We start from the raw sequence: 12,761 nt of genomic DNA on the forward strand, positions 1-12,761 counted from the left end.
TATTGATTACAGCTGGATTGTACTCTTTCGTAATGTGGACAGAAATAAACAGACCATCACCCTTACAAGTTTCTTCCTATTTCGATCTTTCTAGTCTAGAAACATAACTGCTAATGTAAATATAGCGGTTTATTAGTTCAGCATATATGTGCCTGGTTTTAGTTCAGTATCTATGGGTCGGTCTGTTAGTTTTTTTTATTCAGAGTGCTAGAGATGAAAACTGTTGGTTTTAAAATAAGACCATGCTGAAGTCCTTAGCCTGAAATTCCAACTCACTAGGTAGTAAAGCAAAGTCGGAGACATTCATACGGTAGCGGGTGACAAGATTAAGCTCTGACGTCATGCTCCGATGTTACTAAGCCTCTATTAGTATACTAGATAGATCCATATGGTCTAATTTTCTTTTCCATCTATTCACATATAACGCATAACAAGGAGGTTTTTGATGAGATAAATGGACATTTTTTGGTTGCATGACTCAGACACTAGGTAACGAGATCATAAACTATTCACAGTTGTTCAGATAAATCGAATCCTTATCTATATAAAAATCTTAAACGTTTTATTGTCTCATTTTTCACTGTCGTACATATACCCTTTATTTAATACTTTCGCATCTGGTTCGTTCTTTATACTTCACGACAACTTGAACTGACGTCCTTTTATGTAAGGATCTGTTTTGTCGTTTAATAGTTTAAATGCTTTTTTCAAAATGCGAAACAGTAACTTCTGTTGATTAAGAAACCAGGTTATCTAGAGAATAATAATTTTGATGACATATATAGGATGCTTTTTGTGATTTGTGCTTTTGCACTTAAGTTTCTGTACCCATAGATTTCATTTCTAATGCCATCATGCTTGAGAACTTTCCTGACACTATAGGTAGCAGGATGGAAAAAGCTTGATAAAAGTATGATTTCCTTCAGCTTATGATAAAGCTGGATTATCTGGTTATGTAAGATAAAAATTCGGTCATATAAATCATATTTAGACTGTCTTTTCTAAACTCTTGTAAAATCCCTATAAATATTTTTTCTGTAACAGAATCGAAAAATCCAAACCGTCAGTTACCGACTGTAGTTGAAGATAATGTTTCCGAGGATCTGACATTCTCTTCAGTTGGGAAACGCCAACGACGTCTAACAGCCAGAGCCGCTGAGGCGATAGCACAAGCGAATCTGCGGAAGTCCCGTAAATCTTTGGCAGGAACTTTATGCAGTAAAAACAAAGTCCCTTCGGATGATGACAAACTAGGATCAGAGAACGAAAACAAAACTGTAGATGGGTTAAAGGCTACCATTGAGGAGACAGCGACTACCATCATCTCTCCTAATAAACGAATTGGTCCTTCTGCTATAAGTCCATGCGCTAAGGCTACATTATCTCCTGAGGATGAAAAAATCGACCTGGGAAAGGGAGATGACAAATCTTTGAATGTGGTAAGCGAAAATGTATCCCCTGTTATACCTACGGCGATAGGGGAGTGTAATTTCGAACCAGAAAGTTTATGTAATGAAACCCTAATTGTACCTGATTCATTGCCTCATATAGAAAAAATTGTGTCACCAAACATTGTACAAAATGAGAGTTTTAGTGAAATCACAACAACTGAAGCTTCTACAGAGGATCAACTTCCTGTTTTGGTGACGAGTCCAACTTGCAGCAACGAACCTTTACCTGATATCCATGAATCAGAAAGCCGGAATGAGTGTTTAGATGTTCTTGATGACTTAATTAAGGAAACTCTGACAGTTTTGGAAAATAATTCAGCCAAGCAGCAGGAGATATATGGGGTCAAAAGCCCATACATTCAGTCCTTTTCTGATACCGTAATGACACAAGAAGACAGAAATGTAACCATCATGTCGAATGAATTAATCAACAAAACAACACCTGAAGCCGAAATACCAGTTCAAAATGATCTTACTACTAATATACAGCTGACGTTACCTGAAGAAAAGGATTCAGTGCTTTTAGTTAAAACGAACGAAAACTTTGAAACTAAAGAAACCAAGCATACTGATGAAGCCTCAGATATTAATAATCAAGAGCAAACTGAAACAAATGATGAATCTGACAAAAATATGGAATCAAATTCATTTGACGATTCTGCAAGTACACCACCAATGAAATCTGATGTACAGGTCCCCACTGTGACCAAGCTTACCAAATCTAGAGCTCATAAACGTAGTCCATCTCCAACAGATGTACCTATTGTTCGGAGTAAACGTCGTCTAAAAGTCAATGTAAGTTATCATTATGACAAGATTTTATAATTCTGTTTAATATGTTTAATTATTGGCTTTCAAGTTTATCCTTCAGTATATTTTTATGGCATTTCACACATAGGTAGGAGAGTTACTTAACTTCAGCATCCTGGAAATTCATTACTGATTTAATTCAGACGTTTCTTGTTCAAATTTATAGTCAGATAGTATCAGAAATAACTCAGTGATCATGTATAGATCATTGTACTAAAATATGCTTCATACTTAGCTGTACACATCAATTTTGCTCATTTATTTAAACACTTACATATTGGTACCCACGGGCTCCAAAACATTTGCAACACAATATGAAAATGCGATTATGACAAAATAGGGAAAGGAAGGTGAATATAATGAATGAAAAAAACACTAAGTGGATAAAAATAAGCTAGCCAAAAGACTATGGGGGGATTGATTATGAATACAGTGATCTTGAGTACTGTTTGAGGTATGAGAGCGGTTACCGTTTCCCGGTCGCCCACATCGTGGAAGGGTTCATTTAGAGGCACATGAAAAGGAAATCGGGCTAAAGGTGGTCTTAGTGACCTGAGAGCGTGACCGCAGTGCCCAAGCGACAACTGCTTGTGGCCGGTCACACACGACCTTTATGTGAGTAGTCTTCGTGTTAGCTCCGTACTTGTTGAGACCTTATCGCCGGAAACGGAAATTCGTGGGATAAGGTGGGGTGGGAGTTTATAGGGTCGACCATTTCTAACCCCATCCTCCCTTGTGGGAAGGCAACACCGTTGTTATGCTGGTTGTCTGAAGGAAACACCTTACTGCCGTCACACCTCTGTACAGACAGCAGTTCGACTTCACCCTCGGATCTTGAGTTAGCTGTCTTTAGTCTTACCGCTCTTCAACCGACCTGTATGTCATGGTAGGACCTTGAGGTACGATTGGTCCGGCCATAATAGTTTGGTTCATTACGATAGGCAAGCCTGACCATTCCGTCAAGGTAGCAGCAACCGCCGGGTAGAAAAATTAATGGGAGAAGCAGTTAAATCAATAGAAATCCAGTAAGGGGGAATTCTTCCAGTTAAATAGGTTCCTCTCACTTATATGAAAACAAAAAAGTAAAGGCTTGACCGCTACTGACTTTTATTCGTAGCCATTCCTGATAACGTTTCCAACCAGGGAGTCGTGAAGAACCCACGGTTGTCAGTCCTGCATGAATTTCTTTCATGCCACAGCACTATGTGATCAAATAACCACCTCTGATTTTTTCAACCAGTTCCAGCGTCGGCAAATAATGCACGATGCGAAATTTTTTGAGACCACACTCGTAGAACATATCCAAGCCACTGAAGTCGGTGTTTTAAGATAATGACACTAATTAGATTATCGTCACTTTGCCCAAACCGATTTCTCGAAACATGTCCACTACTAAGATAGTGTCGCCACGGCATGTCAGCAATCCTTTTGAGACAGCATTGGTCAAACACCGTGAGTCGCCTAACATCTTCGACTCGTAGATACAAGGTCTCACAAACGTGCAGCACGACCGCTCTCATCGACTCGTCGTAAACTTTATTTTTTACAACCAGACTAACATTACGAAGGGGTCAAAGATGGCCCAGATTGGCATAAACTTCTCTGACCTTTACTATATGTAGATTGATCCCGTCACTCACACCACCACCAGCACTTACTCGGCTACCCAGATTCACGAACTTTTTGACTACTTCTAACTCCCCACTACCAAGAGTGCAGACACGGACTCCTTCCAGTCGTTTGAAGGTAATGTACACTTAGAAGGTGAAAATCATATCCCATACCTGCAGACACTGATTGGCAACTGATTAAGCACGAAGTGCATGCCCTGATACGGCCAAGGGTGGGCAGAGTTCGCTCTTCCTCTCTAAATGCTCTCACATGGCTACGCGTATACAGCTAATGTCACGGAAGTCCTACTCACTGCCTTCTCGTGGCGGGAAGTGTTGTTTACAAAAGTGAGAGGACGAAAAGCGAATGTCCGGGGCTTTAACCGGGTTGGTGGACACAGAGGTGACACTTAGGGGAGTTGGAAAACTCTGACTCCATGAGCTCCAGTACCCTGAGGGAACAAATGGCGTATGAATCGATCGTTGGTCACCGGCTACCATAGGATTGCATCTCCTCACGTTGTTCCACTGCCTTGTAGATCAGACTTTTAGGTCGAAGGCTCCGGGTGTGGCTCCCTGAGAAAACTACCTGCATCGGTCTGGGCACCCGGGCAATATCACAGCCCACACACAAATCAAGTGACTTGTGTGGTGCATATATATTCAGTGCCCGTTTGTACCAATATTTACGTGTTCAAATAAATATAAATATAAATAATAGTATCATTCCCACACTCAAGGTAGGAAAGTCTTTCTCCGGATCACAGATCTTACCTACTTCTATCAGAGCTGTTTCCAGAATGTCATTGATGGCAAAGTGAAAGAGGAATGGTGAGATTGGGCAACCCTGTCTAACCCACTGCTTGAATGGAACAGTGGAGAGAGGTGGTTGTATGCCCTCACTCTACCTGAGGTGTTTGTATATAGGGCTTTTAGGGTGTTAATAAACTTCTCAGGCATACCCTTCTTCAATAGACAATCCCAGAGAGCAGTCCTGTCCAACGAATTAAAGGCAGCCCTGATATCAAGAGACACTACGATTGTTCGCCTGTGATAAGCATGACGGTGTCCTAACATTTGGCGGAGGGTGAAGATATGATCAATACATCCTCGACCAGAACGAAATCCAGCCTGCTCTTCGCGGGTCAATCTTTCTTCGGTTTTGAATAATCTACGAAGTATGACAGAAGCCATTAGTTTAGACGCAATAGTAAGTATAATTATCCCCCGATAGTTGTTACAGAAACGACGTAAACCTTTTTTAAAGATAGGCGATATTATCGTTTCATTCCGCGACATTAGAACTCTCTTATTCTCAAGCGCTTGCAAACAACTCGGTTCCATGATCAGAAGGTCGCCACCGTCCTTAAAAAGCATCTGAGATAAGTCGTTCGGACCTAGTGATTTGTGGCGCTTTTGGGGTTGGAGTTCATCTCTGACTTCCTCCTCTTTGGGTTGAACACCGGTTATGTAGGAAAGGACAGTCTGATCGATGTTGCTGGTGCAGCAGACCAGTTGGACTGTTCATTGAAGAACTGTGTCCATCGCCCAATACATCGATAGATGTTATTTTTGGTATCTCATCAACTTCATAAACTGTTTCACTCATACCAGACTTCTTGCTGCCAGCGGCTCAAGTGGGTTGAAGAAGTTTCCTCCAATTATCAGGTCCAGTGATACGGAACTTGATCATATCAATAATTATCGTGATCGTTAACTCAACTAGTTTATATTCTACTAGGCACTAATTTTTTTCATTTGTTTTTTATCACCCATTTAATGCCAAAATTTACACCTTCTTTCGAATAGCATCGTTTCCTGGATGATTATGATGGCTACTTAGGCTTCATGAGCGGTGGACGTCGAAGCAGAGCTTCCTCTGAGGTAAGTAATGGTTCTGAAGGGAGTAGTAGTCGCAATATGGAACATTCCACGCGACATTTACACACAGCATCATGTCATGATAAGAAGAATTCGAGTGATAAAGTGAAGAAAGCCAGTCATAGGAATTTAACTTCAACCAAATCATCGTCTAAAGGATACAAATCAAATGATAATATGAACAATAAACACGAAGACAAAGGTGGAAATCGACCAGTTACAGGACTCAGACCACGTGTAAAGCAAGTCAGCAGACCATCTATTAGTCGTGGTAAGTTTTTTGTCGCAAAATATTCAATGGGAGATCCTTCATCTTCTTTACTACTTTATCGTTATTGAATAAGAATAAAAATGTATTTCAGCGTTTACACATGTGTTCGCATTTGAGACTGTAAACCACATCTATTAGTTGATATTTAAGTACTAAAATCAGTAAACCATATTCCTACAAATCGTTTTATATGAACCTTAATTAACTTCATGTGATAAGTATCGCCTGAGATTTTTGTTTGATTAAAAGTGTACTTCAGGTGACAATGGAAGCTATCTAAAACCCATTCAATCAGTTCACAGTGTCTATAGGAATGGTATAAACTTAACACTATCGAATTGTAAATTATTTTCAGAAAAAACGACTGGAGCATAATATCTATACTCATCCTTGGCAGGCAGCTATTGGAATTACTTCATAAGTTTATATAACTGGATAGTCGTAAGATTATTGTTGTTCGTATAGTGAATGTTAAAAAGACTTAAACAAGTCTTTGGCATACTGGATGCCATAGTTCAATAAGTGATGTCGACTTAGAATACTGTGTTTAGTATTCTCTTGGTAAAGCTCCTAGAAAGCAGACAAATGCAGTTTTGGACATGATTAGAACTGTCAAAAAAATAAACCAGTAACAAATATACTGTTGTTTTCCATTGTATTATTTGCAAATAGTAATTGTTACTTAATCCTAATTTTTCAAAACTCCCAGTTGATATGGTTTTTTTGTTTCATAGACAGTTTCATTCTACAGGGTTTACTTTCAAAGATAAAAGTTAACATTTCACATAAAAAATTTCTGCTCGTCCCATAAACTGTCTGAGGTCGTTTTGAATTACCGTCATAATACAGTGATAAACAACCAATAGAATCGTGTTAGCAGAGAGATCATCTAGTTAATTATAAATAATGACAGAACGATAAGTGGTTCAGGAAAGTAACTAAATTATTTTCATCTGATTTACCTTTCTATGAATATTAAAAATGAGATGAGAATTTAAGTAAGATGCTATATAGATGACAGTTTGTGCAAATATTGATCCGTAATATTTCAGACTGCTTTCACAAAATATTTTTGCGCCATCGTATAAATTGCGATAGTGCCTTAAATTATCTACCATTCACTTATATGATACATTTTTGTCGTAAGTTTTTTCATCATGTGCTTTATAAAGTAATGCATCAGCCCAATTCGTATAGGTTTATTTTCTGTTTTTCGTCTTTTATTGCCACATTTCTTTCGTATAGTTATTGCCTCATATTGTTATCTTTGATGCTAGTGGTAATTAGTGACTCTATTTCCGCTGTGTAATTGTAGAAGACAGTCGTTATTCGTCAACTTTATCGGCTATGGTTCATGCTGCGCGCTTAGCCGCCGTTGGTGCCAAGGTTCCTGGAGGTGTTAGTCCTGTGCATGCTGCTTTAGCCGCTTCTGCTGCTCATTCAAACAGGATGAAAGAAAAGCATTCTGCTTCTAAACAAGACGATGCTCATGTAACTGGTCACGGAGTTGCTCCACAAAATGCATTTCATCCTAGTAGACCTGGGTCTACTAGTCAACATTCAACCCATTTACCGAATCGTTGTGGACAATGCCCAGCATGTTTAGGACTTATTCAACCTTGTGGACGTTGCAATGATTGTCGGTTAGTGAAATGTTAATCGTTGATTTATTTTGAAATTCTTTTTATCGGCCATATGTAATTTATTTTGGACTTCCATTTTTCTCGCTTTCTGTTTTAGCTATGTCGAAACACCTAACTCCTTTTAGATTTTATCCGTCACATAAGCTGTATACTGTAAATTTTCATGACATCTGGCGAGCTATACGTATTACAGCTTTTTGCTATAATGAGTTTGATAATTCATTGGTGATACTTCCTGAATATTTCTTACTCAAAAACCAAGTTTGTGAAAAAGAACTCTGATAGAAAATCCAAAAGCAATTGTTGAGCTCTCTTCATAGTTGTGATTACTGAAGGATTCCGATTTTTAGATAAAAGATTTCATTTTACTGTGTTTATGTTAGCTGGATTGTTTTCATTCCTTGGTGTAATATTTTACTGTGAAATTGTGATCGTTGCAGATTTTGCAAGGTACATCTCCAGTGTAACCTATATTGCTGTACTTGTAAATAAATGATAAACAGATATCGCTATTGGGAGATTTTATTGATGAGCTTTTCTATACATATCATTTACACTACTTAAGCTTGAGGAGTAGTAGTAACGATAGCTTATCTTATTTCAGTTTCTGTAAACAGTCGTGACGTCGATTTTGTTTTTAATACTTATCTAATAATGAAACTATGTGTTTTACTTGTTTTTTTTCAGCCTAGTTGACAGTAATGATCCACGAGGGAGACCTTGCAAGTAAATCTTTTTTATATCATGTTATGTCTCTAATTGTATTCTATATTCTATGGGATGTTTGTGATCTATGTGTTGCAATTTAAGTTGAGTATTATCCGTCTAGTTACGTTCTAATGTTCCTGTTGTTTTGCGGTTTTAATTTGGAGATGTACGGAGTGATAATGAAGCTTGTGCTCATTGGGAGGGGGGTTCATATTGTGTTTTACGTATGAAAGTCAAAGTACTACCAAGCAACACAACTAAATGATTACTTCATTATATTTAGTATCCGTGTTTGCCCCTAAACTGAAGTCGTACAAACCTTTTACTTTTGTAATTTATATGTTACTAACTATACTTTCATTTTTACAGGGAACTCATATGTCTCAGACGTCGTGCTGCGGCTTCCGCTGCTGACCAGAATATGAAGGCAGGTCCAAGGGTAAGATTATCCTTCCCTATTGCTAATCATATGAATTGTTGTTACTTTGTATTCACTTGTCAGGTTTCTATGTCGCTAACCTGTTCCTTATTGTTGAACATCGAATGGGGCTAGTTAACCGAGTTTGCCTGATTATTTTTGAGTTAAGGATTTTGGCTGTTCTTTATTTGTTCTCACGACCATTTTAATTTTCATCCCATAGTTTACATCATATAGTGGTTTTAGTTAATCAACAATTTAAAATCAGGTAGAACTAAACGTCTGTTTTGTCAAAGTGCATATCCAAGACCCTACTGGGGATCGAAATCAGGATCTTCATGTCTTATAGTCAGCACCTATCCTTTAAACTTCAGACCAAGTATTCAATGGTCTGTGTCTGATCTCGTAAGTTTCTCTCATTTTGTATATTATTAACGTTCATTTTTCAGGGGATTGATCATTGTAAGTTCATTTTTAATTGTTTGCTGGTAATATGGTGAAAAGATTTTTAGCTCAAATGAAAAAGTTCAATGAAGTTCCGTCCTCTGAACTGAATGGCATAATCGTCAAGTTTTCATTGTCCTTCTTGACAAAATCACCGGCACAAACTTCAGATAGAAGTGGGGTATTTGAATTTCTCCTTATATGACTGTTAGCTTGTTCCATTGATCTTGATATCGATCTTTCCTTACAAATTTATTGTTGTTTTCTTCCCTTCTAACCTGATTTTCTCGGTAATATCCAGATAATCAGTTGCTGTTGTGACTCACTGGTTCAGGACTTAATTTCACCCAACAATTAACGGATTCAAACAGCTCTTTTTGCAACATAGTTTAAACACTCAAGTTCTACTAACAGTTTTCATGCAATAATGTAGTACTTAGACCTATGCTGGGTAGCTGAGATAAATAAACTTACAGTATTTTCACCATTCTGTACAATCTTCTTACAATACTTTGTCTTAATTCGTAATCAGTTTTTGATGCAAAAGTTGTGGTTCTGTGGATGTGCCAATGGTAATCTAGATGCAATATTTCTTGTTTGGTGTCTACTGGTAAATGTGATCGTAAGTGTCTCAAGAGAATTGTTTGCGTATGTTGGAATCACCGAGGATGTAATTTCGGGGTCTGTTGTAAATAATAGTGGTTATATCTGTTGGTGAAATTGTGAACCTACATCAATTGTGGTAGTCAGCATATGTGTAACGCTTGCCCAACTATTGATGCTCTGTGCGAGGATACTAGGGTTAATTTGAGTACATAATAATACTAGTTTATTCTATGTGACACCCCTTGTGATCCACATTTATATTTCAAATAATAAGTTATATAAAAACGATAACTTTTTAAATGTACCAAATTTTAGTGTATCACAAATTTCTATAAAACTATTGAGGCGCCTACAAAATTATTATTGTCATGACAATGCATTTTTTTAAAGGATATATTTACCGAAAATATAGCCTACTCTTTTTAATAAAAGGTGTTTTTCTTCTATACTTGTTTTTCCTAAGCGACTTGTTTTACACTCTTTTTCCTTGTCTGTAGGTTAAATTTCCATCGAATTATCCTTCACCTGGTTCAACTTCAAACTTACCTATAAGTGGATATAAAGGTGCTTTATCAATGAATATTGCTAATCATACAAATAATCGATCTAACCTTAATAAATCTGAAGATGAACCAGATGAATCAGTTAGTTTATTACAAACTGTACCTGGATTAGCGCAACAGCTTGAATTAGATACATGGCTACCATCTAGTTATTCTCGAAAAACCCACGCCAATGGAATAAATCATTCATATCGTCGTAAGCATAGAAATCCTGTAAACAATTTAAATGTCGGTCCTGAACTTCAAGTAACACCTGTTCGTGGTGGAGATTTAGGAATGCATTTCAATTCGATTACTGAAGAGAATGATGAAAATGAAGATTTAGATCGTGTCCGTCCAGTTGAAGGGGTAAAGTTATTTTCATTTATTATGTGAAGTGATTATTCATGAGTTTTACATCAGAGTTATCACAGCTAATTTTGAGTTCGTCTCCTACATCAATCAGTCACAATTAATCACTTTTTTCAGGGACTTAAATGCTCATACTAGATTGATTTGTCTTTGTGTTGACTGCCAGTAAGGAGATACAAACCTACATTTATGTGAACTAGCGTTTAGCTTTTCTGTATTGTGTATTAGACTTAGTAATTTATCATCGTAAAGTTTTGGTCAGTATTCAGATAGAAAGCTCGTTTGGCTTTTGCCAACTTACGTCACCTATGGCGAAGACGAGATATCCGTCTATCAATTAAGGGAAGAGTATACTGCGCAGCAGTTCGCTCTGTTCTACTTTACGGCTGCAAAACATGGCCATTAAGAGTAGAAGATACTCGTAGGTTACTAGTATTTGACCACAGATGTCTTAGAAATATTGCTCGCATCTGCTGGGATAACCGGGTAAGTAATAGTGAGGTTAGACACAGGGTATTAAGAAATGACGGTAAATAAGTTGGTGAGGTGATGAATCTTCATCGACTGAGATGGTTGGGCCACGTGTTACGTATGCCTGAACACCGATTACCACGACGCGCAATGTTGACTAGTATTGGGGATGGTTGGAAGAGAGTTAGGGGCGGCCAAACCAAAACATGGCATCAGTGCTTGAAGTCACTAACTTCTAGTGTGAGCCATGTTGGCAGATGCAGACTACCTGGTTGGGGTCCGCGTGACTATCGTAATCAATGGTTGGTGACTCTGGGTGACATGGCTCATAATCGATCACAATGGCGTAGGTGTATACACTCTTTATCTTCCCTTAAACTATGAGATTAAAATTGCTTCATAACTTTTTTGCTTCCTATACTATATCTTTATATACAACCTATCTTTTATATACTACCACCACTGAATTAATTACTTCTATGAATCCGGTGTTGATCTTGTTGTGCTAACGAGGTATGTCAACTTGGACCGATGCATATATGTACCTGGTCCTACTTTGTAGCTGACTGACTGACTGATTCAGATAGAATTTACTGTTATGGTTTCGTATAACTCCTTTTTGGCTTCTACAGTAATCAGTTTGATGGTGATATAACTCATCCTCAAAATGTTGATAGAATTGAACCTTAAGAAGTTTTTCATGCCCAAAACGTATAGGTGATTTTTATGACTTGGCTAAAATCGGATTTCACTTTTTGGTAGTGGTAGATGGTAACACCTAGATTAAAATTTTCGTAATTTATTACCGTAAGTAGATTGTTTCTTTATCATGCCACGGTTTCGGCCACAATATTTCTAGTAGTGTCTTTCGAATCCATGACATTTATTTATTTGAACACCTAAATATTGGTACAAGGGAGCATCAGATACATATGCGCCACATAATAACAACCAGAATGGAGAGAGATAAAAAAAGTAAGGTGCGTATAAAAGAAAAAAGAACAATAACGACCACAAATTGGTGTATGGTAATAAAAAAATAATAGTAGTGGGAGAAATAGAAAGGTACAACCAGAAAGAATTCTTTCAATCAAAGAAGTTACGGCCACTTTTTATGAGGAAAGTAAAAGGTTACAGCAGGATTGCCATTGGCTTCTATTCTGAGCCATATTTGATAACGTCTCTAGCCACTATGTTGCACCAGGACCCCAACCAGGGAGTCGTGAAGGACCGACAGAAGCCAGTCCTATGTAGCTTTCTTTCATACCACGACACCATGTCATACACTGACCACCTCTCCGCATTTTCCAACCAGTCTCAGAGTCGGCAAATATTGCACGACGTTGAAGTCTCTGGGACGACATTCGTAGAACATGTCCAAGCCACCGAAGTCGATGTTTCAAGATGGTGACATCAATTGAATTATCGTCTCTGCGCCCGAACTTACGATGCCGAACCTCTGCATTACTAACATGGTGTTGCCACTGGATGTATAGGGGCCAGAACTGACTTCAGTTTGGATCATATGAATGAT

The 12,761-nt window shown here is 38.0% G+C and overlaps 1 protein-coding gene across 1 annotated transcript in view; it reads left to right on the forward strand.

Moving 5' to 3' along the window:
• The window catches only part of Smp_144180 (putative mixed-lineage leukemia protein, mll), a gene marked incomplete at its 5' end in the record, with an annotated part of 43,091 nt that overhangs the window by 2,020 nt on the left and 28,310 nt on the right, over window positions 1-12,761 (forward strand). The window contains 5 exons of the mRNA XM_018795084.1: window positions 1,045-2,246; window positions 5,681-6,023; window positions 7,339-7,666; window positions 8,744-8,813; window positions 10,340-10,753. Coding sequence (XP_018649432.1) covers window positions 1,045-2,246; window positions 5,681-6,023; window positions 7,339-7,666; window positions 8,744-8,813; window positions 10,340-10,753 — 2,357 coding nt within the window. The remainder of the gene's footprint in view (window positions 1-1,044; window positions 2,247-5,680; window positions 6,024-7,338; window positions 7,667-8,743; window positions 8,814-10,339; window positions 10,754-12,761) is intronic.

Source organism: Schistosoma mansoni, chromosome 1 (genome assembly GCF_000237925.1).
Source record: "Schistosoma mansoni strain Puerto Rico chromosome 1, complete genome".
Lineage (NCBI taxonomy): Eukaryota > Metazoa > Platyhelminthes > Trematoda > Strigeidida > Schistosomatidae > Schistosoma > Schistosoma mansoni.